General features: G+C 42.2%; 1 protein-coding gene across 15 annotated transcripts in view; it reads right to left on the bottom strand.

Moving 5' to 3' along the window:
• Window positions 1-24,245, bottom strand: part of LOC116593895 (maestro heat-like repeat-containing protein family member 1) — a 78,934-nt gene that overhangs the window by 11,939 nt on the left and 42,750 nt on the right. For 11 of the 15 annotated variants that reach the window (XM_032348519.1, XM_032348511.1, XM_032348515.1 and 8 more), the window contains 11 exons: window positions 13,192-13,296; window positions 12,366-12,501; window positions 11,985-12,082; window positions 11,242-11,391; window positions 9,598-9,752; window positions 9,216-9,351; window positions 8,197-8,390; window positions 7,269-7,406; window positions 6,944-7,091; window positions 6,380-6,520; window positions 5,879-6,052 (listed from right to left, as the gene is read on the bottom strand). In XM_032348519.1, coding sequence (XP_032204410.1) covers window positions 5,879-6,052; window positions 6,380-6,520; window positions 6,944-7,091; window positions 7,269-7,406; window positions 8,197-8,390; window positions 9,216-9,351; window positions 9,598-9,752; window positions 11,242-11,391; window positions 11,985-12,082; window positions 12,366-12,501; window positions 13,192-13,296 — 1,575 coding nt within the window. Of the gene's footprint in view, window positions 1-5,316; window positions 5,647-5,878; window positions 6,053-6,379; window positions 6,521-6,943; window positions 7,092-7,268; window positions 7,407-8,196; window positions 8,391-9,215; window positions 9,352-9,597; window positions 9,753-11,241; window positions 11,392-11,984; window positions 12,083-12,365; window positions 12,502-13,191; window positions 13,297-24,245 lie in introns of those variants that run through there. The other 4 variants (XM_032348516.1, XM_032348513.1, XM_032348523.1 and 1 more) reach the window with 3 other exon arrangements.

Consider the following 24,245-nt stretch of genomic DNA (forward strand, 5'->3'; position numbering starts at 1 on the left):
CCCCACAACATCCAAGGGAGCAATTAGTAATATAATCCAAACAAGACTTTAGAGAAAGTATAATTGAATCCTCGGGAAGATTATGTAAAAAAAAGTTACCGAGTCAGAAAGTTGAAAATAGAGCTACCCTACGACCAGCAATTGCACTACTGGGTATTTACCCTAAAGATACAAGTGTAATGATCCGAATGGGCACATGTACCCAAATGTTTATAGCAGCAATGTTCACACAGTAGCCAGACTGTGGAAAGAACCTAGATGCCCATCAACAGATGAATGAATGAAGAAGGTGTGATATATATATAAATAAATAAATATATATATATATATATATATATATAGTGTGTGTGTATATATAGTGTGTATATACAGTGTATATATATAATATATTATCTATATTATATATATAGTGTGTGTGTACACACACAATGGAATACTATGCAGCCATCAAAACCCCCAGATAAATAAATAAATATATATATATATATATATATATATTGTGTGTGTGTGTGTATATAGTGTGTATATAGTGTATATATATAATATATTATATATATTATATATATAGTGTGTGTATATATAGTGTATATATATAATATATTATATATTATATATATAGTGTATGTGTATATATAGTGTGTATATACAGTGTATATATATAATATATTATATATATTATATATATATAGTGTGTGTGTGTACACACACACACACACAATGGAATACTATGCAGCCATCAAACCCCCCCCAAATAAATAAATAAATAAATATATATAGAGTGTGTGTGTGTGTGTGTATAGTGTGTATATACAGTGTATATATAGTGTGTATATACAGTGTATATATATATTATATATCGTATATATATAATATATTATATATATTATATATATAGTGTGTGTGTATATATAGTGTGTATATACAGTGTATATATATAATATATCATATATATTATATATATATAGTGTGTGTGTGTACACACACACACACACAATGGAATACTATGCAGCCATCAAACCCCTCCCAAATAAATAAATAAACAAATATATATATATAGAGAGAGAGTGTGTGTGTGTGTGTGTATAGTGTGTATATACAGTGTATATATAGTGTGTATATACAGTGTATATATAATATATTATATATATTATATATATATAGTGTGTGTGTGTACACACACACACACACACACACAGTGGAATACTATGCAGCCATCAAAACCCCCAGAATTCTTGCCATTTGCAATGACGTGGATGGAACTAGAGGGTATTATGCTGAGTGAAATAAGTCAATCAGAGGAAGATAATTATCATATAATCTCTCTGATATGAGGAATTTGAGAGGCAGGGCAGAGGGTCGTGGGAGGTAGGGAGGAAAAAATGAAACAAGAAGTGACCGGGGAGGGAGAGAAACCATAAGAGACTCTCAATCTCACAAAACAAACTGAGGGTTGCTGGCGGGGGGGCGGGGGGGAGGCGTGGAGAGGGTGGTGGGGTTATGGACATTGGGGGAGGTTATGTGCTATGGTGAATGCTGTGAAGTGTGTAAACCTGATGATTCACAGACTTGTACCCCTGGGGAAAATAATACATTATACGCTAATAAAATTAATTAATTAATTAATTAAAAAGAAGTTACTGAGGAGACTTTTTAAAATGGTTGAAAATCCAAACTTTGAAATTATAGATAAATAAGTAAATAAATAAGTACAGGTAAGGTAAGGCACTGTCCCTATAGAATAATGTAATAGCTATTCAGATATCACACCATCAACCAGAAGAAAAAAAAAGAGAACCTGTGTCATTAAAAAAAACAAAAACCAAAAACCCACAAACAAGCAACAGCAAAAAAAAAATCCCCTAAAAATTCAATAGGTGTGTTGAGTAGCAGAATAGCCACAGCTAAAGTAAGAGGAGAATCAGCCCAGAAAATGTTCCAAGGTAGACAAAGAATGGGAGATAGAAAATAAAAATTAAGAAATACAGAGAATAAATCTAAAGGCATCCCAAAGAATAGAACAGAAAGAAGAGAGAAAAGAGGATACACTAAGAAAATAGTAGAAGAAAATTTTACAAATGATAAAACTACTAAGATTTGCTTAAGTAAGTTCCTATGAGTAGGTGAGTGGTAAAGCAGAACCAGGAACCCGGAAGACTAATATCTTCTTTTCATTCAGCCAGGTTAGCATTGTGTAGATGACATTTTACTATTTCTTGATTAGAATTTCCATTCTAGCAGTATGGAAGAAAAGAAAACCTGACAACTTTCTCACTATAAATAACTTTGAATGCTAGATAAAATATACAAAATCCTTTTTCAATGCATAGCCGAGCTTTAAGAAAGTAAGATCCCCAGAGGCCAAAGACAAAGAGGTTGCTGACCCTCAGCAACTGTGGGGGCAGGCAGACGCCACTGGTCTCAGTAACCCGGATCACACGGATCTCCCCTGCTTGTCTTACAAGGCAACCAGAAGCTGAGAAGCAAGCACCATGGACAGACAGACAGCTCCAAGAGAAGTCTTATTGGGCTCCCTGCTCAGTGGAGAGACTGATTCTCCTTCTGCCCCTTCCCCAACTTGTGCACACACTCATATGCTCGCTCTCTCTCAAATAAAGTCTTTAAAAAAAAAAAAGAAAGAAAGTGGAGAAATACCTCATTTCTTTTTTCTTCCCTCTATTCTCTCATATCACAGTTCCAAAAGAAGACACTGGGGAGTCTACAGAAGCCAAAACTCTTACTCTCCATTTCAAGGAGCTGAGGTCCCAAGAGGATGGACAAACCCCATTGCTCTATTTCCTCTGCCCTCATGCCACTTGGCCCAGTTGTGGGCACAGTCACAGAAGTGCCTGACATTGCAGAGTAACTAAAGCACCAGCTTTTTTGCAAGACAACTGGAAAAAGGGAACCCCAAAGGACAGTAAAACCAGGAAAGCAATGGAGAGGGAGAAGCCAGGGAAAGTGACCCTCTAAAGTTGTTTATGAACTCCTGTCCTCACTCCATGCATATCTGACCCTAAACCACATACCACCGACTTTGAAAACTGAACTACAGCAGAGACAATGGTTCAGATCTCAGACTGGCCAGTGGGTGGCTCAAACTCAGAATGGCAAAGGCTAAGAATTCAAGACAGACATTGAAATCACAGTCCACACACAGAGAAGGCTAGTCAGGACTTGCAGCCTGAAGTTAAACAGGTCAATGGTTACTAATGCTATTTATATCAACATTCTTCATAGGATTTAGGTGACACCGGGAATCAATACTCATAGTGTCCATGATACAATCCAAAATTACTCAGCATGCAAAGACCAAAAGCAGTTACTGTACAAAATACTTCAAAAAAGCAACAATGGGCTCTCTTGAAATAAATACAGAAATAAAAATTTTCAGAAAAGAAACAGAATATATCAAAAAGAAACTTGAGAACTGAGAAATACAAGACTGGGTACATTCATTGGCAAAACAGATGTCACAGGAAATAATCAGTGAACTTGAAGACAGAGCAATAAAAAGTATCCAGTCTGAACAAAAAAAGAAAAAGTGATTGAAAATGCATACAACCTTGGGACCTATGGATGAATAACAAAAAGCCTAAACATCTGTGGTATCAGATTTCTAAAAAGAGAAGAAAAAGTATAGTGCTGAAAAAAACTTGGAAGAAATAATGGCTGAAAACCTTCCAAGTTTGGTGAAAAACATAAACAGAGATGTCAAGAAACTCATAGAACCCCAACCAGGGTAAACCCAAAGTAGTCCACGCCAGCACCTACTAAACTACTTAAAGCTAAAGACACTTGTGAGGCAAAATAAAGACATTTCCAGACAAAGACTGAGAGTGTTTCCGATTAACAGAGCCTTGAGAAAGAAAATACAAAGGAAGAAGGAAAAAATGTATCCAGAAGGGAAGAGAGAGCTGGGAGAAGAAAAGGACGGCAAAGACGTTTGTCCATGTTTATAAATCAAAATAAATATTGACTGTATAAGACAATAATGATAATGCTGGTAATGACATAAAGCCCAAATCTGGGGATTTTAAAAGACTGTGGAAATGGGGTGCCTGGGTGGATCAGTGGGTTAAAGCCTCTGCCTTTGGTTCAGGTCATGATCCCAGGGTCCTGTGATCGAGCCCCACATCGGCTTCTCTGCTCACCGGGGAGCCTGTTCCCCACCCCCCACCCCACTCTCTCCCTACTTGTGATCTCTGTCAAATAAATAAATAAACAAACAAACAAACTTAAAAAAAAAAAGACTGTGGAACTAAAATCCTAGACAATGTTAGTCTATGATATGGGAGGGTATCAGAGTTAAATCATTCTTTTAAAAAAAAAATCAGGGGGGTCTGGGTGGCTCAGTGGGTTAAGACTCTGCCTTTGGGGGTGCCTGGGTGGCTCAGTGGGTTAAAGCCTCTGCCTTCTGCTCAGGTCATGATCCCAGGGTCCTGGGATCGAGCCCCACATCGGGCTCTCTGCTCAGCAGGGAGTCTGCTTCCTCCTCTCTCTCTGCCTGCCTCTCTGCCTACTTGTGATCTCTGTCTGTCAAATAAATAAATAAAATCTTAAAAAAAAAAAAAGACTCTGCCTTTGGCTTGGATCATGATCTCAGGGTCCTGGGATCAAGGCCCAAATCGGGCTCTCTGCTCAGTGGGGAGTCTGCTTCCCCCTCTCTCTCTGCCTGCCTCTCTGCCTACTTGTGACTTCTCTCTCTCTCTCTGTGAAATAAATAAATTAAAATAAAAATAATAAAAAAATTTTTTTAAAAGAATCATTTATTTATTTTAAAGAGCTAGAGAGAGCATGTGAAATGGGGGGAAGAGTCAGGGGAGAGGGAGAGAGAGAATCTCAAGCAGACACCCATTGAGCAGAGAGCCTGACACAGGGCATGATCCCACAGTGCTGAGATCATGACTGGAGCTGAAGACAAGAGCTGGACACTTAGTGGATGAAGCTACCCAGGCACCCCAGAGTTAAATCATTCTAAGGTCCTTTAATTGTTTGGGTGGAAGATAAAGATATTATCTTCAGGCTTTGTTAAGTATACATGGTGAACTTTAAAACATGTAAAAATGGATGAATCAGGTGTTGCCTGGGCAGCTCAGTCAGGTAAGCATCTGACTCTTGGTTTCGGCCCAGGTCATGATCTCAGGACTGTGAGATCAACTCTGGCATCCGGCTCCACTCTCAGAGGGGTGTCTGCTTGAGATTCTTTCTCTCTCCCTCCGACCCCCCCCACCTCAAATAAATATATAAAATCTTTTTAAAAAAAGAAGAAAACTAGATGAATCAGACATCGACCCTGCCATCATGGAATGTCCAGGCTCACAGAAGATAAGAGACCCATACAAAACTAATTCAGATCGCAAATTCAAAAATGGAAGATGCCAGAATAGGAGCATTGAAAGCATGCATGTCTGTTGTCAAGTCTATTTTGGCTCTAAAATTCTACCATCTGTAGGGAGACCAAGACACAAGGTGGTATTGCTCTGGGCAGTTCAGATTCCTGAACCTTTGGGTCCTTTCCACAAGGCTGCTAGCCTTCTGGGGCTCCTGTGTTGTCTGGAAAGAGGGTAGAGCTGTGAGTTGTCTCCCCACTCTTTACTCCAGAACCAGTTTCACAGCAGCATGTCATTTTTTTTCCTCCAGTGGTTCCTAGTGGGAGAATAGGTAGATGAGTGTGCCTGGGTCTGTAATAGGGAATGCATTGGGGACAATCCTATACACGGCTTCCAGTACCCAAGTCTCCTTCTGGCTGCCCTTCCATGACCTCAGCCTTCCACCACTGCTCCACAGCCCTGCCCAGTGCCTTTGGCTCAGTTTCCAGGATTCCTCTTCAGCCCCAGCCCATACGTTCCCAAATGATCCTAGGGATTTAGGCCCATACGTCATTGATGAGTGGACGAAGTTGCTTGGAGATGCTGCAAAAAACCACCTTCGTGTCCTCTCCTTTCCCATGACAGATGATGTTCCGTAGGCTCTTGACTGCCTGCACTGTTACTCGTGCTTCATTCTTCAGCAAGTCTCGCAAAAATGGAACCTGGCTCTTCAGCGATTCTGACTGTTTGGAAGAAGGCAGAGATCACTCACCCTGGGGATTGTGCAACCCTCTGGGAACAGGGTTTTGAGAAAACAGATGGGTGTTGAAGAGAAACAGACATGGGCTATCCGGGGGCTGGATGTGCCCAGGAAGTAGAAGGCCAGTGTTCACGGGGTTTGGGAGGCCCAATGACCAGTCTATGTAAGTCTTCAGGCCAGATGTTGTGCTGCCCTAGGATGAGAGGTTGGGGAACATGCTAAGCCCAAGATCACTAAGAGACCCCAGGGAGGTAAATTAAGTGCTTCAAGGACTCAAACTTGACTCCCATTTGGTCCTCCCCACTCTTACTTGTCCTGGGTGCAGTGCCAGGTTACTGATTCCACGAAGCCCGACTTCTTTCATAATGAGGTTGGGGTCTTTGACCCACTTGATCAGATTGCTCAGAAAGTCTTGTCCCAGAGTCTGAGCCACTGACCGGTGCCAGAGGAGCTGTGGGTATGAGGAGACAACTGCTATGGATGGTGAAAGATTCATGATACCCGGCACCCACCTCAGCCCTCCCTCGGTACCCCACTCAGGTAAGGAGTATGTCCGGTTGAGAGCAATGGAAGATCTGTACAAATGGGCTGGAGACTAAGATAAGGAGGGAGGATAATGCTGGTAAAGTTTGAATCTTGAGTCAGATGCTAGGATCCACAGATCATTCTGGAGGCTGAGCTACTGGCTCCCTCCTCAGGCTTTCTTTTGCCTCCTTTAACCAATCACCTGAAGTGCCAGAGAAGGAAATCTCAGTTTAAATGGCTCAGTCTTATTCTGTCCTCTTTCGGGGACTACTTATTTAACATTTCTGTTAAGTAGTCCTCAGCCCAGGAAATGAATGGCCCAGGCTGTGGGCCCTTCCCCAGGCTTCACCTGTGCATAGAAAGTCCTGGCCAGGATCCTCCGATGGTAGCTGGAGCTATAGAGGTAGTTCCTGACAAGGTTGAGGACCCGGTGCAGGACGGCAGGCTCACAGGTCTTCACAATGCCGCTGGGGTGGGACACAGGAAGCCAGCAGTTGCTGGGGGGCAGGGAGGTAGCAAGGGACCAGTATGCATGAATAAGGAAGACGTGAGGGCTGAGGAATCAGGAGACCAGAGGGCTGGGAGGTGGGGAAGGGACAGCTGAAGGCTGGAACTCGGGATCTTGGGGTCAGGAGACTAGAGTGGTGCCAGGGTCACTGGGGAAATAGCCTCACCTTGTCAGGTCCATGATCCCTATGTAGTAAAACCTGGGGCAGGACAGAAGGTCCCAGCAGTGATGCTGATTTGCATAGGTCACCACTCCATCATATGCAGCAGCCAAGAACACCAACTTCACGACTTCCAGGGCACAACTGAAGGTCACGACCATTGGTGAAGAAAAGAAAGGGACAAAAGGGTGGACAAGGCATTATGCCCTCATTTATATCCTGTGCTGGGAAGTCAGGAGACAGTTTCCGTTCTGGTTGCTATGGTCTGCTCTCCTGCTGACAAAAATCCATGGTTCTTGTGAAACCCATCTCTGACTGCCCATCCACTCCTTCAGCTTTGGCCCTCATCCAACCACAGAGTCCTACAAAGAAAACTATAGAGAAATCTCAGTGCTTTGGTTTTCCACTTCTGCTCTCCAAGGGCAAAGAATGGGGTTAGGATATAGATTTACCTCCACACCCATCTCATCAGAAAATCTCTGCTTATTGGGTCTATTTGTTTTCATTTAACATAAGATTCCATTTGAGTAGAATATCCTGAGGTTTAATAAAAATTTAAAAAAGTGACAACCACACATTTAAGAGTCAACCCCCATTTTCGAGATGAGAAAATGGAATCCCGCTCATTGACTTGTGCAAGACAGCAGAACTAGTGACAAAGCCAAGCCAGAGGTCAATGAGATTCAAGTGGCCCCAACCACATGGAGAAAATGACCTAGATATGGGCTTGCCCTGCCTCCCACCATCTAGTTGACTCTCTTCCTGTGCAGTTACAAACAGGGACATGATATGTCCAGTGAGTCAGCTGAAGTGTGCATACAACAAGAGAAATGAGAAGCTTGAATATATGTGAGAATATTCTAGCACACGGGTTGCCCAGGGCCCTCTGGAACTGGCTAGTCCCAGCCATCCATCACGAGGGGGTTAGGCTTACCTCGTGGAGTCAAAGGGCTTGCTCTTGCTGCCTGGGCCCCCCTCCTTGCTATAGACCACCATCTTCTGGGGGACATTTTGCTCAATCACCCAGCAGAGATGACATAATATAGCCATCAAGAGCCGAGGGTAGAGCTCCTGGACAGCCTCCTGGCAGAGGGACCCTGAGAGCATCTCACACAGGGCACATGTCACCTGGGAGACAGCAGAGGAAGACGTAAGATGGTACCATGGCCCCATACACTGAGTCCCACCTTGCCCTCCCCATCACTGCCCAAATGGCACAGTCACTCTGACTCAGGCTTGTAAGAAGCCCTCAGAGACTGAAAGTCCACCACACTTCCTTAGGGAAATGAGATTGCACACAGGCAGCCTGCTTTCTCTTCACTCTCCCGACATCAAAGAGAGAATGGGAAGCAACTCGAACTTTTTAGCCGAAAATGATGTGGGGATTACTTTGTCTACTCCAGGCAACCAAATCTCTTTTGCTTCCAACCCTCGTGCTACCCCCCAGGCCCTGGAAAAAGGAGTGCCAGCCCCAGAATCAGGAGACAGAGAAAGCTGCTTAGCTCTAACCATCAGTTTCCTTGTCCAAAAATGGGATCAATCCTCGTTCTCTCTACATCACTCAGTTCTTAGATATACAGGCAGAAAAAGGAAGTAAAGTGCAAATCAAAAGTATAGCACTTCCTTAAAGGTTTATCTATTTATTTTAGAGACAGAGAGAAAGCATGAGCAGGAGGAGGGCCAGAGGGAGCGGAAGAGAGAGAATCTCAAGCAGATTCCCCGCAGGACACGCAGCCCAACAGGGAGCTGGATACCACAGCCCTGAAACCAGGACCTGAGCTGAAATCAAGAGTGGGACGCTCAACCGACTGAGCCACCCAGGTGCCCCTCGAATGTACAGTATTAGTGAATGCTCCTCTAAGACCTGCTCCCACCCTGTGGCCCTTGACCTTCAGCTCTGCCCCTGAGTCCCAGAACAGTAAGTTGTTGGGTCCCCCCTTCCCTCATGCTGACCGCCACAGGTTGGAAGGCCATCTCCTCAGTCTCCTCTCTGGAGTGGGGTTTTTCCAGGATGCCTATGAGCAGCTGCAGGACGCTGATCGTGGTCTCTCGCTGAGTGCCAAATGCCTTCCATAGGGCCAGACTGGTTCTGCAGGAACCGGGGACAGCTATGTCATGGGCCCTGGTGACCAACCGCCTAGGGCTAGTCTGGTCTTGGGCCCATGAAGGGCTGGTTCTCAGGGTCTAGACTTGGCCAGAGAACACAGAGATCAAGTTCAATTGGTGTCAGAGGGAAAGCATCCCAGAGGAAAAGTCATTTTTGTGTAGAGCTCGGGTAAGGGAGGGGAGGGTTTGCTGGGCTGGAGAATGTATTCCCAAGCTCTGGGAGAGGTACCTATCCCAAGGCAGGGACTTGCTGAGAAGCAAAGGCACAACACTCTGGGTGTTGTTGCCGGCCAGCAAGCACATGCCCCGCACAACCTCCTCCTTTGTGCTGGGCTCCAGCTGGGAGTTGAGCCGGTCCAGGATCCCCTCCACGATTTCCTCGATCTATAGGGAGGAGCCACAGGAGTCTCAGTGAGCCTACCCACCTCCTCCCTATCTACCAACTCCCAGACTCAAGGCATCCTTGTAATCCTGCCAGTGATACTCTTCTTAAGGCTGAGTTCTAGGGTGCCAGAGGCCAGACAAGCAGGGGTCACCAAAAGAACTCCAGAAGCTCATGGAGGCCCGCTATGATGAAGGCCTGCCCACAGCCCAGAGTTCAGAGAGTCGCTCCAAGCTTACTTGGGAGACACAGGAGACTCCAGGAAGGAAAGCAAAGTCCCTGGGGACACTTCAGGTCTTTGTCTCCCCACTGAGATCAAGTTTCAACCCATGAAACTGTAGGGGCAGTTAGCACTGGAGGTGGGTGTACCACAGGACTCTGACTTGGCCCTCAAATTCCTGATATATGGGTCTCCAGGAAGTCCATTTTATTCTACTACTTCAAGGACACACCTCCATTTCTGGTACCTAGACCAGGCAAGTCATATAAATGAGTGAAGGCAATGGGTGTCCGGAGATTCAGAGAGAGGAAAGCCTGGAGAGCCCATGCCACATATAAAAGGGACCTTGGGGGCGCCTGGGTGGCTCAGTGGTTTAAGCCGCTGCCTTCGGCTCAGGTCATGATCTCAGGGTCCTGGGATCGGGTCCCGCATCGGGCTCTCTGCTCGGCAGAGAGCCTGCTTCCCTCTCTCTCTCTCTGCCTGCCTCTCCGTCTACTTGTGATTTCTCTCTGTCAAATAAATAAATAAAAATCTTAAAAAAAAAAAAAAAAAAAAAAAAAAAAAAAAAAGGGACCTTGGCTGCCCATAGAGTTGCCCTATGTGGCCTCATTTAAAAAATTTTTTCAGTGGAGTGGGAAATGTGGACTTCTATATGTTATTCTGGAAGAAATTTTACTCAGCGCTCAGTCATTCCATGAGCTTACTGGTTTGTAATCCGCAGCCTTACCCTTCCCAGAAATTGAAGCCCCCTGACACCCCTAGGCAATCAGGGTGAATCCCCCCACAACGTTTTCTTGTGCTCTGGCACTAGGCCTCACAGGGCTCATACCCCCACATGTGGTGGTAATTAATTGATGAGCCAGCCCTCCAGAGCTGTTCCAAGTACTCAGGAGTGCAGCTGTCAGAGCTCAGGGGACCCCAGAGAAAATGTAGCCCAACCCTATGTTTTCTTTTTTTTTTTTTTTAAGATTTTATTTGTTTATCTGAGAGAGAAAGAGAGAGTACAAGCAAGGGACTCGGCAGAGGCAGAAGGAGAGCAGACTCCCTACTGAGCAGCGAGCCTGACAGGGGGGCTCGGTCCCAGAACTCTGGAACCATGACTTGAGCCAAAGGCAGACACTTAGCTGACTGAGCCGCCCAGGTGCCCCCCAGGTCTACATTTTAAAAGAGAGTGAGGGACTGCCCAGGACTCTTTGGCTGGTTAGGGACAGAGCCAGGGGAGAGCCCAGACTGGTGTGCTGGTCAGAGCTCCCACCACAGCCCCACGCTACCTTAATCATGTCTCGGCCCCGCTCTTTCATGACCGCGCTCATCAGCTGGGCCGTCGCCAGAGACACCTTGGCCCTGCTGTCGGTCAGGCCCTCCATGGCCGTCAGCACCAGGGTGGTGAGCTGCACCTGCGTGAAGTACTCTGCAAAGGCCTGCAACAGGGTGATGTTAGGCTACCTGCCCTGGGGCCTCCTGCCAGAGATAGCCTGCCCCACCTTCCTGTTAGCGCCGGTGGAGAGAGCCTCTCCTGGGAACCTGGAGTGCTTTGTCCCAGGCCTGTGCCATCTGCCTAGCACCTAGAAGACCCTTTTCCTGGGAACAGAGTCTTTGGGGCTGGGAGGGAGAGAACACTGACCTCAGCTGCTCTGGGTGGCTCACAGATCAGAGGCCCCAGGGGCAGAGTGCTGGGAGAGAAGGGCTGAGACCAGGATCCGGGGTGATGGGATCTTTGAGGCAGGGGCTGAATCTACACATCACTCACAAAGCATTGTTAGCATGAAGCAAATGCTTCTAGGGGAGAATGGGTAAGAAAGGCGCATTAGGGCCCAGGATGCTTAGGGGGAGGGTGGTGGGAACAAGCGGAAAACATCCCCCAAGGCAAGAGTTCACAGGCCAGGTGGCAAAAGAATAGAAAGGAAGTTGAGCTGGAAAGGACCACCCCCCTCCCCACCTCGGGGTCTAGAACCTGATGATGAGATGAGAGGCCGAGGCTCTTCCCACTTAGTCTCTGGCACCGCCCTCTCACCTTGGCAATCTCAAAGGTGTTGTTATAGAACACGTTGGGGCTATAGACTTCACTCGTGCCCTCTTCTTCCCACAAGCCCTGTTTTTTCCTTCCCATCTCTGAAACAAAGACACCCGACCCCACCCCTCAGACACTCAGAAGTTGTCTCAGGTTGCCCGCTTTCCCATCTGCCCAACCCAAACCCTAATTCAAAAGAACTGTTTGTTTAGTAGCTATTTTGTCCCAGGAGGGAATATGCTGGGGCCTAGGGGCAGGTTCCTCGTTGGAAGGAAGATGCTCAGGGAACCGCTTAGCTCTCACTCTTCTAGGACAGCGTGTGAGAGAATGACCAAACAGAGGTGGGAGGCCGGAGCAGAAGTGAAAAGAGGAGATTCTCCCTACGCTTTTGCAGCAGGAGGATACAGTAGAGGTTGTAGACAGCCTGTGCAGACAGGAAGCAGATGTTGTCCACTGGGTCCTGGCAGCGCATGGCCAGCAGCCTTACCAAACGCCCCAGCCGAGTGAACTCAATGTCCATCTGGGGAGGAGAGCTGGAAGTTACAGGTTACCCCAGCCACTCTCTCTGGCTGAGTCAAAGCAAGAAGAGAGGAAGAGGGGATGCATGAGAGATAGGAGAGGTGAGACTCGGTGAGGTTAATGGAAATGGACTTAGAGAGGTATGTTGGGTCATAGTTTTGGAATGACCTTACACTGTCCCTCTTTTTTGCCTCTTGGCACGGCACTCGTTCTTGGAGCCTAGCTCAAATGTTCCCTCCTCTAGGAAGATTTCCTTTCACTTGTACTTCATTTGTGTTGTGATATTTTATTCCTACTGTATTTGGAGTTTTCGCCTTCTATTTAAGTTTATCATTATCGCCTTCTATTTAAGTTTGTTCTATGCATGCCTCTCTCCCCATTTGGACCGTAAATGTCTCGGTCATCTATGCATCCTCTGTAACACCTGGCATGGTGCCTGGCACAAGGTGAGTATTCAGTAACTGCTTGTTGAAACGAATGGAATCAAACTGAACCCAGTGGAATGGAACCGAATTGGTGAGTAGGGAAAAAGTCCAAGGGAGAAAAGAGACAATAGGATGCAGAAAAGAAAATAGAGGGTGGGGCCAAGGAAATGGAGGGTAGGATGAGTAATTGAGGCTAGGTGATATGTGATGAAGTTTGAGGTAGGGGTAAGAATGAGGCCTAGACTCCAGGGCAGGCTCACACTTACTCCAACGTTATTCATTTTTGCAGTGAAGCCAAGAATATGGGCAGCACACCACATGGCCCGTTCCCTCTCATTGTCCTTTTGGGAATTCAGCCATGTGTCCAGAACCTAAGGAAGAAGAGAATGAAATGAGGGGTGAGGGGTCTGTTCAGCTGTGTTCCAGAGGGTAGAAATGTAACCTGAACTTCTGCAAAGGATCAGGACAACACTTCTGAGAATAGGATTTCTTTTGCTTATAGGCTGGTTATATATGGCTTTGACACCAGAAGCTTCATTCTTCTAGCTCCCAATTTTGCCTTATCTAGGTGCTAGAAACATCTTCAATTAGTATCTCCTTTCAAATGAAGGCAGTGGCTCTGAAATTATATTGACTGTAATTCATTTTAATAGGTCAGCATACCCCAATGCCTCCCCTACTAATGTTTTCCAATTCTTCAGTAGAAAGGGAACTTGGTAATAACAAATTACAAAAATAACAAATAACAAATAACAAAAATAACAAAAAAGAATCACTGTATTCACAGACTTCTGGCTGAATTATGTATAAATATGTTTAAGAAATATAATTATGGATGATTTCTATTTGGAACACAATCTGTAAGTGTCTCACCATTGGTAAATTATGGGCCCTAAATACCACTGATCCAAAGATGCACTAATATGTCCACTTACAGCAATCCATCTGGCAATGACTCGTCTAACCAAACAGCAATTCATAATTGAAAAAGAAGAGGAGCAGATGAAAAGTCTACAACAAATGGAAGAGAAGACTAATGCTGCATTGATAAGAAAACACATTCTTCCTGAAGATATAAGCAATTCTAGTGGGAGGGCTGCAAGTCTTCCTCATAGCCAGACTCTGATGAAATGTCCCAATGCCAAGATTGTGATCTCTAAATGCCATTTTTCTCTAAGAGCAATCATTGCTCCTTGGAGTAAGAGTTCGTTCCAGGACTGAGACAGGAAATATACAAGATATTAAACTGGAGAGCAAGTCTATGGAAGACTATGGAAGTCATGTTAAAGGGATTCAGGAGCCAACATGAAGAGGCTCTCATTGACCAAAGATGGGATCATTAAGAATAATAGTTGTAACTGATCAAAATATATGAAGCATTTCAAAATTCATTTTAAATTCAAATAATACTAGAGAAACAACCCTTGGTAGTCATCCTTGGAGAATATTAGGAATTACTTCATTACTTTGACAAATGATAAAGAAAAATGATCCAGCATTTATCTTCTTTCTTAGATGAGCTATACCTCAAACTAAACAAATAACTTATAAAGGCAATTTCTCTTTATAGAAGAATTCCCGATAAAAATGAGTAAGGAGTGAAAGAACTACAATGTCATCATTTTGCAAAAATAAGTAGAGGTATGTTCATTCAACAGAATACTACATAGAAGCCAAAAATGATCTGATGCTACATGTAACAACATGGGTGAGTCTCACAGATAAAATATTAAAGGGAAATAATACAGGCACAAGAAAGTACATATTATAAAATTCTATGTATGTGAAGTTTAAGAACAAGCTAAATTAATCTATGTGATAGAAGTTAGAATACTGGTTATCAGTGGTTATTCAGTGGAAGAGGAACCTTTTGAGGTATTGGAAATGTCCTATATCCTGATCTGATATTTATACATATGTAAAAATGTATCTAAGTATACACACAAGATTTTTACACTTTACTGTAGCAAGTAATATCTCAATAACAAGGTCTTTCTTTAAAAAGAATATCCCCAATTTTCAGTCACTAATGAACGAATGAATCAAAGCAGTGATCACCAAAAGTAATGAACAGTAATGAAACTTTATATGGAAAACCCAAAAGACCCCCCTCTCTCTCTCTCTGCATCCTCTCTGCCTACTTCTGATCTATCTGTTAAATAAATTAATAAATTAATAAAATCTCTGGAGTGCCTGGGTGGCTCAGTGGGTTAAAGTGTCTGCCTTCGGCTCAGGTCATGATCCCGGGGTCCTGGGATCGAGTCCCACATGGGGCTCTCTGCTCAGCAGGGAGCCTGCTTCCTCCTCTCTCTCTCTCTGCCTGCCTCTCTGCCTACTTGTGATCTCTGTCTGTCAAATAAATAAACAAAATCTTTAAAAAAAACAAAAAACAAAAGACTCAGTCCCAAAACTGTTAAAATTCATACAGGAATTCAGTAAACTGGCAGGATATAAAATCAATGCACAGAAATTAGCTGCATTTCTATACAACACCATCAAGACAGAAAAAAGAGAAATTAAGGAGTCAATGCCATTTACAGTTGCACCCAAACCCATAAGATACCTAGGAATAAATCTAACTGAAGAGGAAAAGGATCTGTACTCAGAAAACTACAGAATACTCATGAAAGAAATTGAGGAAGACACAAAGAAATGGAAAAACATTCCATGTTCATAGATTGGAAGAACCAATATTGTTAAAATGTCTATGTACCTAGAGCAATTTACACATTCAATGAAATCCCTATCAAAATACCATCAACTTTTTTTCACAGGAATGGAACAAATAATCTTAAAATTTATATAAAACCAGAAAAGATCCTGAATATCCAAAGGAATGTTGAAAAAGAAAACCAAAGCTGGAGGGATCACAATCCTGGACTTCAAGCTCTATTAGAAAGCTGTTATCATCAAGACAGTATGGTACTGCTTCAAAAACAGACAAATAGATCAATGGAACAGAACAGAAAGCCCAGAAGTGGACCTTCAACTCTATGGTCAACTCATCTTCAACAAAGCATGAAAGAATATCCAATGGAGAAAAGACAGTCTCTTAAACAAATGGTGTTGGGAAAATTGGATAGCCATGTGCAGAAGAATGAAACCAGATATTTTCCTTATACCATATACAAAAATAGACTCAACATGGATGAAAGACCTAAATGTGAGACAGGAATCCATCAAAATCCTTCAGGAGAACACAGGCAGCAACCTCTTTGACCTCAGCGGCAGCAACTTCTTCCTAGACACATCACCAAAGGCAAGGAAGGCAAGGGCAAAAGTGAACTATTGCGACTTCTTCAGTATAAAAAGCTTTTGCACAGCAAAGGAAACAGTCGACAAAAGATAACCAATAGATAATCAATAGAATGGGAGAAGATACTTGCAAATGACATATCAGATAAAGGGCTAGTGTCCAAAATCTATAAAGAACTTAGCAAACTCAATGTCCAAAGAACAAATAATCCAATCAATAAATGGGCAGAGGGAGGTGCCTGGGTGGCTCAGTGGGTTAAAACCTCTGCTTTTAGCTCAGGTCATGATCTTAGAGTCCTGGGATCGAGCCCCACATCGGCCTCTCTGCTCAGCAGGGAGCCTGCTTCCCCCTCCCTCTCTGCCTGTCTTTCTGCCTACTTGTGATCTCTGTCTCTCAAATAAATAAATAAAATCTTTTAAAAAAGAAAATTAATATTAATTATATTTTTTTTTTAAAAAAAGAAATGGGCAGAGACATGAATAGACATTTCCACAAGGAAGACATCCAAATGACCAACAGACACATGAAAAAGTGCTCAACACCACTCAGCATCAGGGAAACACAAATCAGGACCACAATGAGATACCACATCAAACCAGCCAGAATGGCTAAAATGAACAAGTCAGGAAATGACAGATGTTGTGAGGATGAGGGGCAAGGGGAACCCTCCTACACTGTTGGTGGGAATGCAAGCTGGTGCAGCCACTCTGGAAAACAGTTCCTCAAAAAGTTGAAAATAGAGCTATCCTATGACCTACTGAATATTTACCCAAAGATACAAATGCAGTAGTTTGAAGGGGTACCTGCACCCGAATGTTTATAGCAATAATGTTCACAATAGCCAAACTATGGAAAGAGCCCAGATGTCTACTGACAGACGAACGGATGAAGATGTGGTGTATATATACAATGGAATATTATGCAGCCATCAAAAATTGAAATCTTGCCATTTGCAAAGATGTGGATGGAACTAGAGGGTATTATGCTAAGCGAAATAAGTCAATCAGGGAAAGACAATTATCTTATGATGTCACTGATAAGTGGAATTTGAGAAACAAGGCAGAGGATCATAGGGGAAGAGAGGAAAAAAACTGAATCAAGATGAAACCAGAGAGGGAGACAAACCATAAGAGATTTTTAATCTCAGCAAACAAACTGAGGGTTACTGGAGGGGAGGGGGGTGGGAGGGATGGGGTGACTGGGTGATGGACATTGGAGAGGGTATGTGCTATGGTGAGTGCTGTGAATTGTACAAGACTGATGAAACACAGACATGTACCCCTGAAACAAATAATACATTACATGTTAATTCTTTTTAAAAAGTCTGAATACCACCAGAAGACAACCAGACATTGTGTGCCTCTTAAAAGAAGACAAGACTACTTCTGAAGTAATCTTGCCAAAAATTCATCAGATTCATGATCTAGGTCTGAGAATCAGAATCAGAATCTAACATATCCTAGATTTAGCAATTTATAGGAAAGATTTGGGCAGAGGAATTTGTTATGTGGCCCCTAAAGAATGTAATCAGCACATTCCAGAATGTGGAAAATTCAGAGAACAAATGTCTAGGTTTCTTCAACAAATAAATTTCAAGGAAAAAATGATAGAAGGACAATCTATAGATTAAGAGAATTAAGAGAAAAACCAATCAACTGGAATGTCTGAATATTTAATGACATTAAGAAATGAAATTAGTTTCTTTCTTCCATGTTTTATAGTTTTCAGAGTACAAGTATTTTTACTTCATTTGTTGATTCCTAGTTATTTTATCATTTTTTGGTGCAATTGTAAATGAGATTGTTTTCTTAATTTCTCTTCCTGCTACTTCATTATTAGTATATAATAATGCAACAGATTTCTGTATATTAGTGCATCCTAAGACTTTACTGAATTCATTTATCTGTTCTGTAGGGTTTTTTTTTTTTAATGAAATCTTCAGGGTTATATATATAGTATTATGTCATCTACAAATAGTGAAAGCTTTACTTCTTCCTTACCAATTTGGATGTCTTTTATTTATTTTTATTGTCTGATTGCTGTGGCTAGGACTTCCAATAATATGTTGAATACATGTGGTGAAAGTGGATATCCTTGGATTATATCTCACAGATACAATCAGATAACACTGACTTCATTGTAAATAACCCTGAAAATGACCCAAAGGCTGGCAGAACTACTCCACAACTACCTGTAAAGAACAGCCAGATCAAAGAGGATAGGAACGGGAGACATATGGTGGGGAGCTAAACAGACCTGGGGGACTGTCTACTGGAGGAAGGGATTCCTGGACAGAGGAGGGAAAGGAATAGACTATCACACCAGGAAGCCCACACAGAGAAGGCAAATGGCATAACATTTGGGTTTGAAAACCAGAGAAGCCAAATTTCCTCAGTTCTTACAACCAGCAGACCTAAGACCTGGAATTTTAAGCATCAGCAGGACTTGCCTGTGGGAGAGCTAGAAGGGTGCTCTTAAAGGGACAGCACAAAAAACAGTCCTGCAGAGATGGAGCTAGAAGCAGCAGTTTGAAAAATGCCTGGGGCACTTGGGAGGGAGCATTTACTAATCTCAGAGTGGGTCCTAGAGGGACAGAGATTGTTGGGAAATTTCTCCAGGAACAAAGGAGTGGACAGGTGCCATTTCTCTCCCCTGCCTCCCCCCATCCCAATAAACACACAGCCGTCTGTGAAAACCAGTAAGGCACCACTACCTACCTCACTTGCTAAAGTCACACATTCTGCTCCCTCCCCAATGGGTCTGCAGATCCATTATCTCCAGCCAGGCCTGCCCCAGTCCCAGTGCTGTGGGTCCCCTCCCCCAGAGGACCAGTTCACAAAATCTGTGAACACTGCACTTCCTGCCCTGAGCACATTTCAGACCCACCTCCTCCAGTGTACTCTTGGCCTGACCCCATCCAAAGTAGTGACGCAAGCTTGGCAGTGTAAAAGCAGCTATGACAGGGGCCAGCACTACTCCAAAGTGACTTCAGCCCTGAGAAGAGGGAAAGATCAGCACACACACCAGTCAAACTGTTGCCCCAGCTGTGGGTGGCAGGCGGGCAGCTGGTAGGACTATAGGCCCTACCCATCAACGAAAACTTCTTAGGGACAACACAGGGAATGTACCTTGAAGTTTGATGCTATTGCATGTCTGAAAAATGCCTGGTCTGATTCAGTTCAAGGCCAAGGTGGCGCCAGACTGGTGTACTAACCACACAGGGGCCAAACCCCACCCACAACAGGCAAATACCTATCTGCCATTGCAGAGGACTGTATTGTAGGCAAAAGCAACTCAGCCACGACAAACAGGTACACACATCACACATAGGCATCTCCTATGTGTGATGTGTGCCAAACATTTATCACCAGATTCTGGTGAACAGGGGACTACAGGACACTGCAAAACACTGCAGGACCTTTTATTCATAAGACCATTACTTTCAAGAGTAGGGGACATAGCTGACTTTCCTAACTCACAGAAACAGACATAGCAATTTACACAAAAGGAGGGGATAGAGAAATATGTCCCAAATGAAAGAACAGGAACAATCACAGCAAGAGACCAAAGTGAAATGGTGATAAGTAATATGTCTGATAGAGAATTTAAAGTAATGCTCATGGAGCACCTGCCTGGGTGTTTCAGTCATTGGGCATCTGCCTTTGGCTCAGGTCATGATCCTAGAGTCCTGGGATTGAGCCCCACATTGGGCTCCTGCTCAGTAGGAGGCCTGCTTCTCCCTCTCCCACTCCCTCTGCTTGTGTTCCTTCTCTCACTGTTTCTCTCTCTGTCACAAAACAAATAAAATCTTTCAAAAAATGATACTAATAAAAATAAAGTAATGTTCCTAAAGATAGACTTGATGAAAGAGTGGAGGACATCAGTGAGACTCTTAACAAAGAAATAAAAAAGAATGAATTAGAGATGAATAATACAATAGATGAAATTAAAAATACACTAGATGGAATTAATAGCAGACTAGAGGAAGCAGAAGAACAAATCCGTGACCTGGAGGACAGACTATTGAAAAGCATTCAAGATAACCAGGTGAAAGAAAAAAAAAAATTATACAAAATGAAAGTAGACTAAGGGAACTCAGTGATAATACCTAGTATAATAACATTTGCATTATAGTGATTTCAGAAGAAGAGAGAGAAAAGGGGGCAGAAAATTCGTCTGAATAAATAATAACTGAAAACTTACCAATTTGAGGAAGGAAACAGAAATCCAGATCTAGGAGGCACAAAATCAAAATCAATCCACGGAGGTCCACACCAAGAAACATGGTAATTAAAATGGCAAAAGTAGTGATAAAGAGAGAATTTTAAACACAACAATAGAAAAGTTAGATACAAGGGAAATCCCTTACGGTTCTCAGCAGACTTTTTATCTGAAACATTGCAGGCCAGAAGAGAGTGAGAGGCATGATAGACTTAAAAATGCTGAAAGGAAAAAATCTGCAGCCAATAAGAATACTCTATCTAGCAATGCTACCATCCAGATTAGAAGGAGAGATAATTTCCCAGACAAATAAGTGTTAAAGGAATTCATGGCCCCTAAATCAGTTCTATGAGAAATGTTAAAGGAAACTCTTTGAGTAGAAAGGAAAAACCATAAATAAGAGCAAGAAAAGTAGGATACACAAAAGCAATACAAATAAGTATATGTGGGGGTGCCTGGGTGGCTCAGTGGGTTAAAGCCTCTGCCTTCAGCTCAGGTCATGATCTCAGGGTCCTGGGATCAAATCCCACATCAGGCTCTCTGCTCAGCAGGGAGCCTGCTTCCTCCTCTCTCTCTCTGCCTGACTCTCTGCCTACTTGTGATCTCTGTCTATCAAATAAATAAAATCTTTTTTAAAAAAGTATATATGAAAAAAAGTATATCTGTAAAACTCAGTCAAGGGTCTCATAAAGTAAAAGGATGGAGGAGTTCAAACTTAAGCGACCATCAACTTAATATAGACTGTTATATGCAGAAGATTTTATATACAAACCCAATGGTAAACAAAAATAAAAAACCAATAATAGACATGCAAAAATAAGGAGAGAAGAATACAAGTATATCATGAAAGAAACCCAATTTATTATGAGAGAAGAAAGGAATAGAGAACTACAAAAACAACCATTAAAAATAGTAAGTACATAACAGTCAATAATTACTTTGTATGTAAATAAACTAAATACTCCAATCAAAGACATAAGGTGATAGAACGGTTAAAAAATAAGACCCACCTATAGGCTGTCCACAAGACACTCATTTCAGACCTGAAGACACATGCAGATTATAAGTGAAGAGATGGAGAAACATTTATCATGCAAATGGATGTGAGAAGAAAGCTAGACTAGCAATACTTACATTGTACAAACGGACTTTAAAACAAAGACTGTAACAAGAGGCCAAGAAGGACCTTTTATAATCATAAAGAGGACAATCCAACAAGAGGATATAACAATTGTAAACATTTATGCACCCAACATGGCAGCACCCACATACATAAAACAATAAGAAATATAAAGGAAGTAATCACTAGAGATACAATAATAGTAGGGAACTTTAACACCCCACTTATATCAATGAACAGATCATCCAAACCCAAAATCAACAGGAAACAATGGCTTTGAATAACATATTGGGCCAGATGGATTTAATAGATCTATTCAGAACATTCCATCCTAATAAGCACAATATGCACTCTTTTTAAGTGCACATGGAACATTCCCTAGAATAGATAACATTAGGCCACAGAACAAGAATCAACAAATTAAAAAAAACTGAAGTCGTACCATGCATCTTTATTTTTTTTTCTTAAAGATTTTATTTATTTATCTGAAAGAGAAAGACAGAGAGAGGGTGCACAAGCCGTAGCAGGGGCAGAGGGAAAAGGAGAAGCAGACTCTCTGCTGAGCAGGGAGCCTGACATGGGGCTTGATCCCGGAACTCTGGGATAAGGCAGATGCCCAACTGAGCCACCCAGGCATCCCCCATGTATCATTTCTGACCACAACACTGTGAAACTAGAAATCAGTTACAAAAAAAAAAAATCGAAAAAGAACACAAATACATGGAGGTTAAATAACATGCTACTGGGGCACCTAGCTGGCTCAGTCGGTTAAGCATCTGCCTTCTGCTCAGGTCATGATCCCAGGGTCCTGGGATTGAGCCCCACCTTGGGCTCACTGCTCAGCAGTGAACCTGTTTCTTCCTTTCTGCCTTGCTTGTGTGCTTGCTCTCTCTCTCTCAAATAAATAAATAAAATCTTAAAAAAAAATAACATGCTACTATGTATGACCCAATGAAAGGGTCAACCAACAAATCAAAGAAGAAATCAGAAAACACAGGGGAACAAATGAAAATGAAAACACAATGGCCCAAAATCTTTGGGATGCAGCAAAAGCCATTTTAAGAGGGAAATTTATAGCAATACAGACCTACCCCAAGAAGCAAGAAAAATCTAAAATAAACAAACAACGTAAACTCATACCTAAAGAAGTTTGAAAAAGAAGAACAAAAAAAAACCCCAAACCAGTAGAGGGAAGGAAATAATAAAGACTAGAGCAGAAATCGGGACGCCTGGGTGGCTCAGTTGGTTGGACGACTGCCTTCGGCTCAGGTCATGATCCCGGAGTCCCGGGATCGAGTCCCGCATCGGGCTCCCAGCTCCATGGGGAGTCTGCTTCGCTCTCTGACCTTCTCCTCGCTCATGCTCTCTCTCACTGTTTCTCTCTCAAATAAATAAATAAAATCTTTAAAAAAAAAAAAAGACTAGAGCAGAAATAAATGAAATAGAAATAAGAGATAGTAGAACAGATCAATGAAACCAAGTGCCAGCTTTTGACAAGATTAACAAAATTGATAAACCTTTAACCAGACTCATCAAAAAATTTTTAAGTGAGAGGACTCAAATAAACAAAATCAGAAATGAAAGAGGAGAAATACCAACCAACACCACAGAAATACAAAGGACTGTAAAAGAACATTATGAAAAATTATATGCCAATAAATTGGGACAACCTAGGAGAAAAAGGTAAATTCCTAGAAACATATAACCTCCCAAAACTGAATCAGGAAGAAATAGAAAATTTGGACAGACTGAATGCCAGCAATGATATTGAATCTGTGAAAAAACAAACAAACAAACAAACAAAAACAAAAACAACAACAAAAAGTCCCAACAAATGAAAGTCCATGACCAAATGGCTTCATAGGTGAATCCTACCAAACATTTAAAGAAACTATTTTTAAAAATAGAAGAGGAAGGAAAACTTCCAAATTGATTCCCTGAGGTCAGCATTACCCTGATACCAAAACCAAGAAGGACATTACAAATACAGAGAATTACAGGCCAGAGTCACTGAACATAGATGTAAAGATCCTCAACAAATATTAGCAAATGGAATCCAACAATACCTTAAAAAAAATAATTCACCATGATCAAGTGGGATTTATTTTGGGGATGCAAGAGTGGTTCAATATTTGCAAATTAATCACCATGATACATCACATCAATAAGAAGAAGGATAAAAACCATATGATCATTTCAACAGATTCAGACAAAGCATCTGACAAAGTACAACATCGATTCATGATAAAAACCGTTCACAAAGCAGGTTTAGAGGGAACATACATCAATATAATAAAGACCATATATGAAAAACCCATAGCTAACATCATACTTAATAGTGAAAAACTGAGAGCTTTTCCCCTAAGGTCAGGAATTAAGACAAGCATGTTTGCACTCACCACTTTTATTCAACATACCACTGGAAGTCATAATCACTGCAATCAGATTAGAAAAGAGAATAAAAAGCATCCAAAAAGGTAAGGAAGAAGTAAAGCTTTCACTATTTGCAGATGACATGATACTATATATAGAAAAACCAAAAGACTCTACCAAAAAACAAAACAAAACAAAAAAACCTACTAGAACTGATAAATCCATTCAGTAATATTGCAGGATACAAAATCAATGTACAGAAATCTGTTGCATTTCTATACACTAACAATGAAACATCAGAAAGAGAAATTAAGAAAACAACTTAATTGATAATTGTACCAAAAAATAAT

Source organism: Mustela erminea, chromosome 6 (genome assembly GCF_009829155.1).
Source record: "Mustela erminea isolate mMusErm1 chromosome 6, mMusErm1.Pri, whole genome shotgun sequence".
Taxonomy (NCBI): Eukaryota; Metazoa; Chordata; class Mammalia; order Carnivora; family Mustelidae; genus Mustela; species Mustela erminea.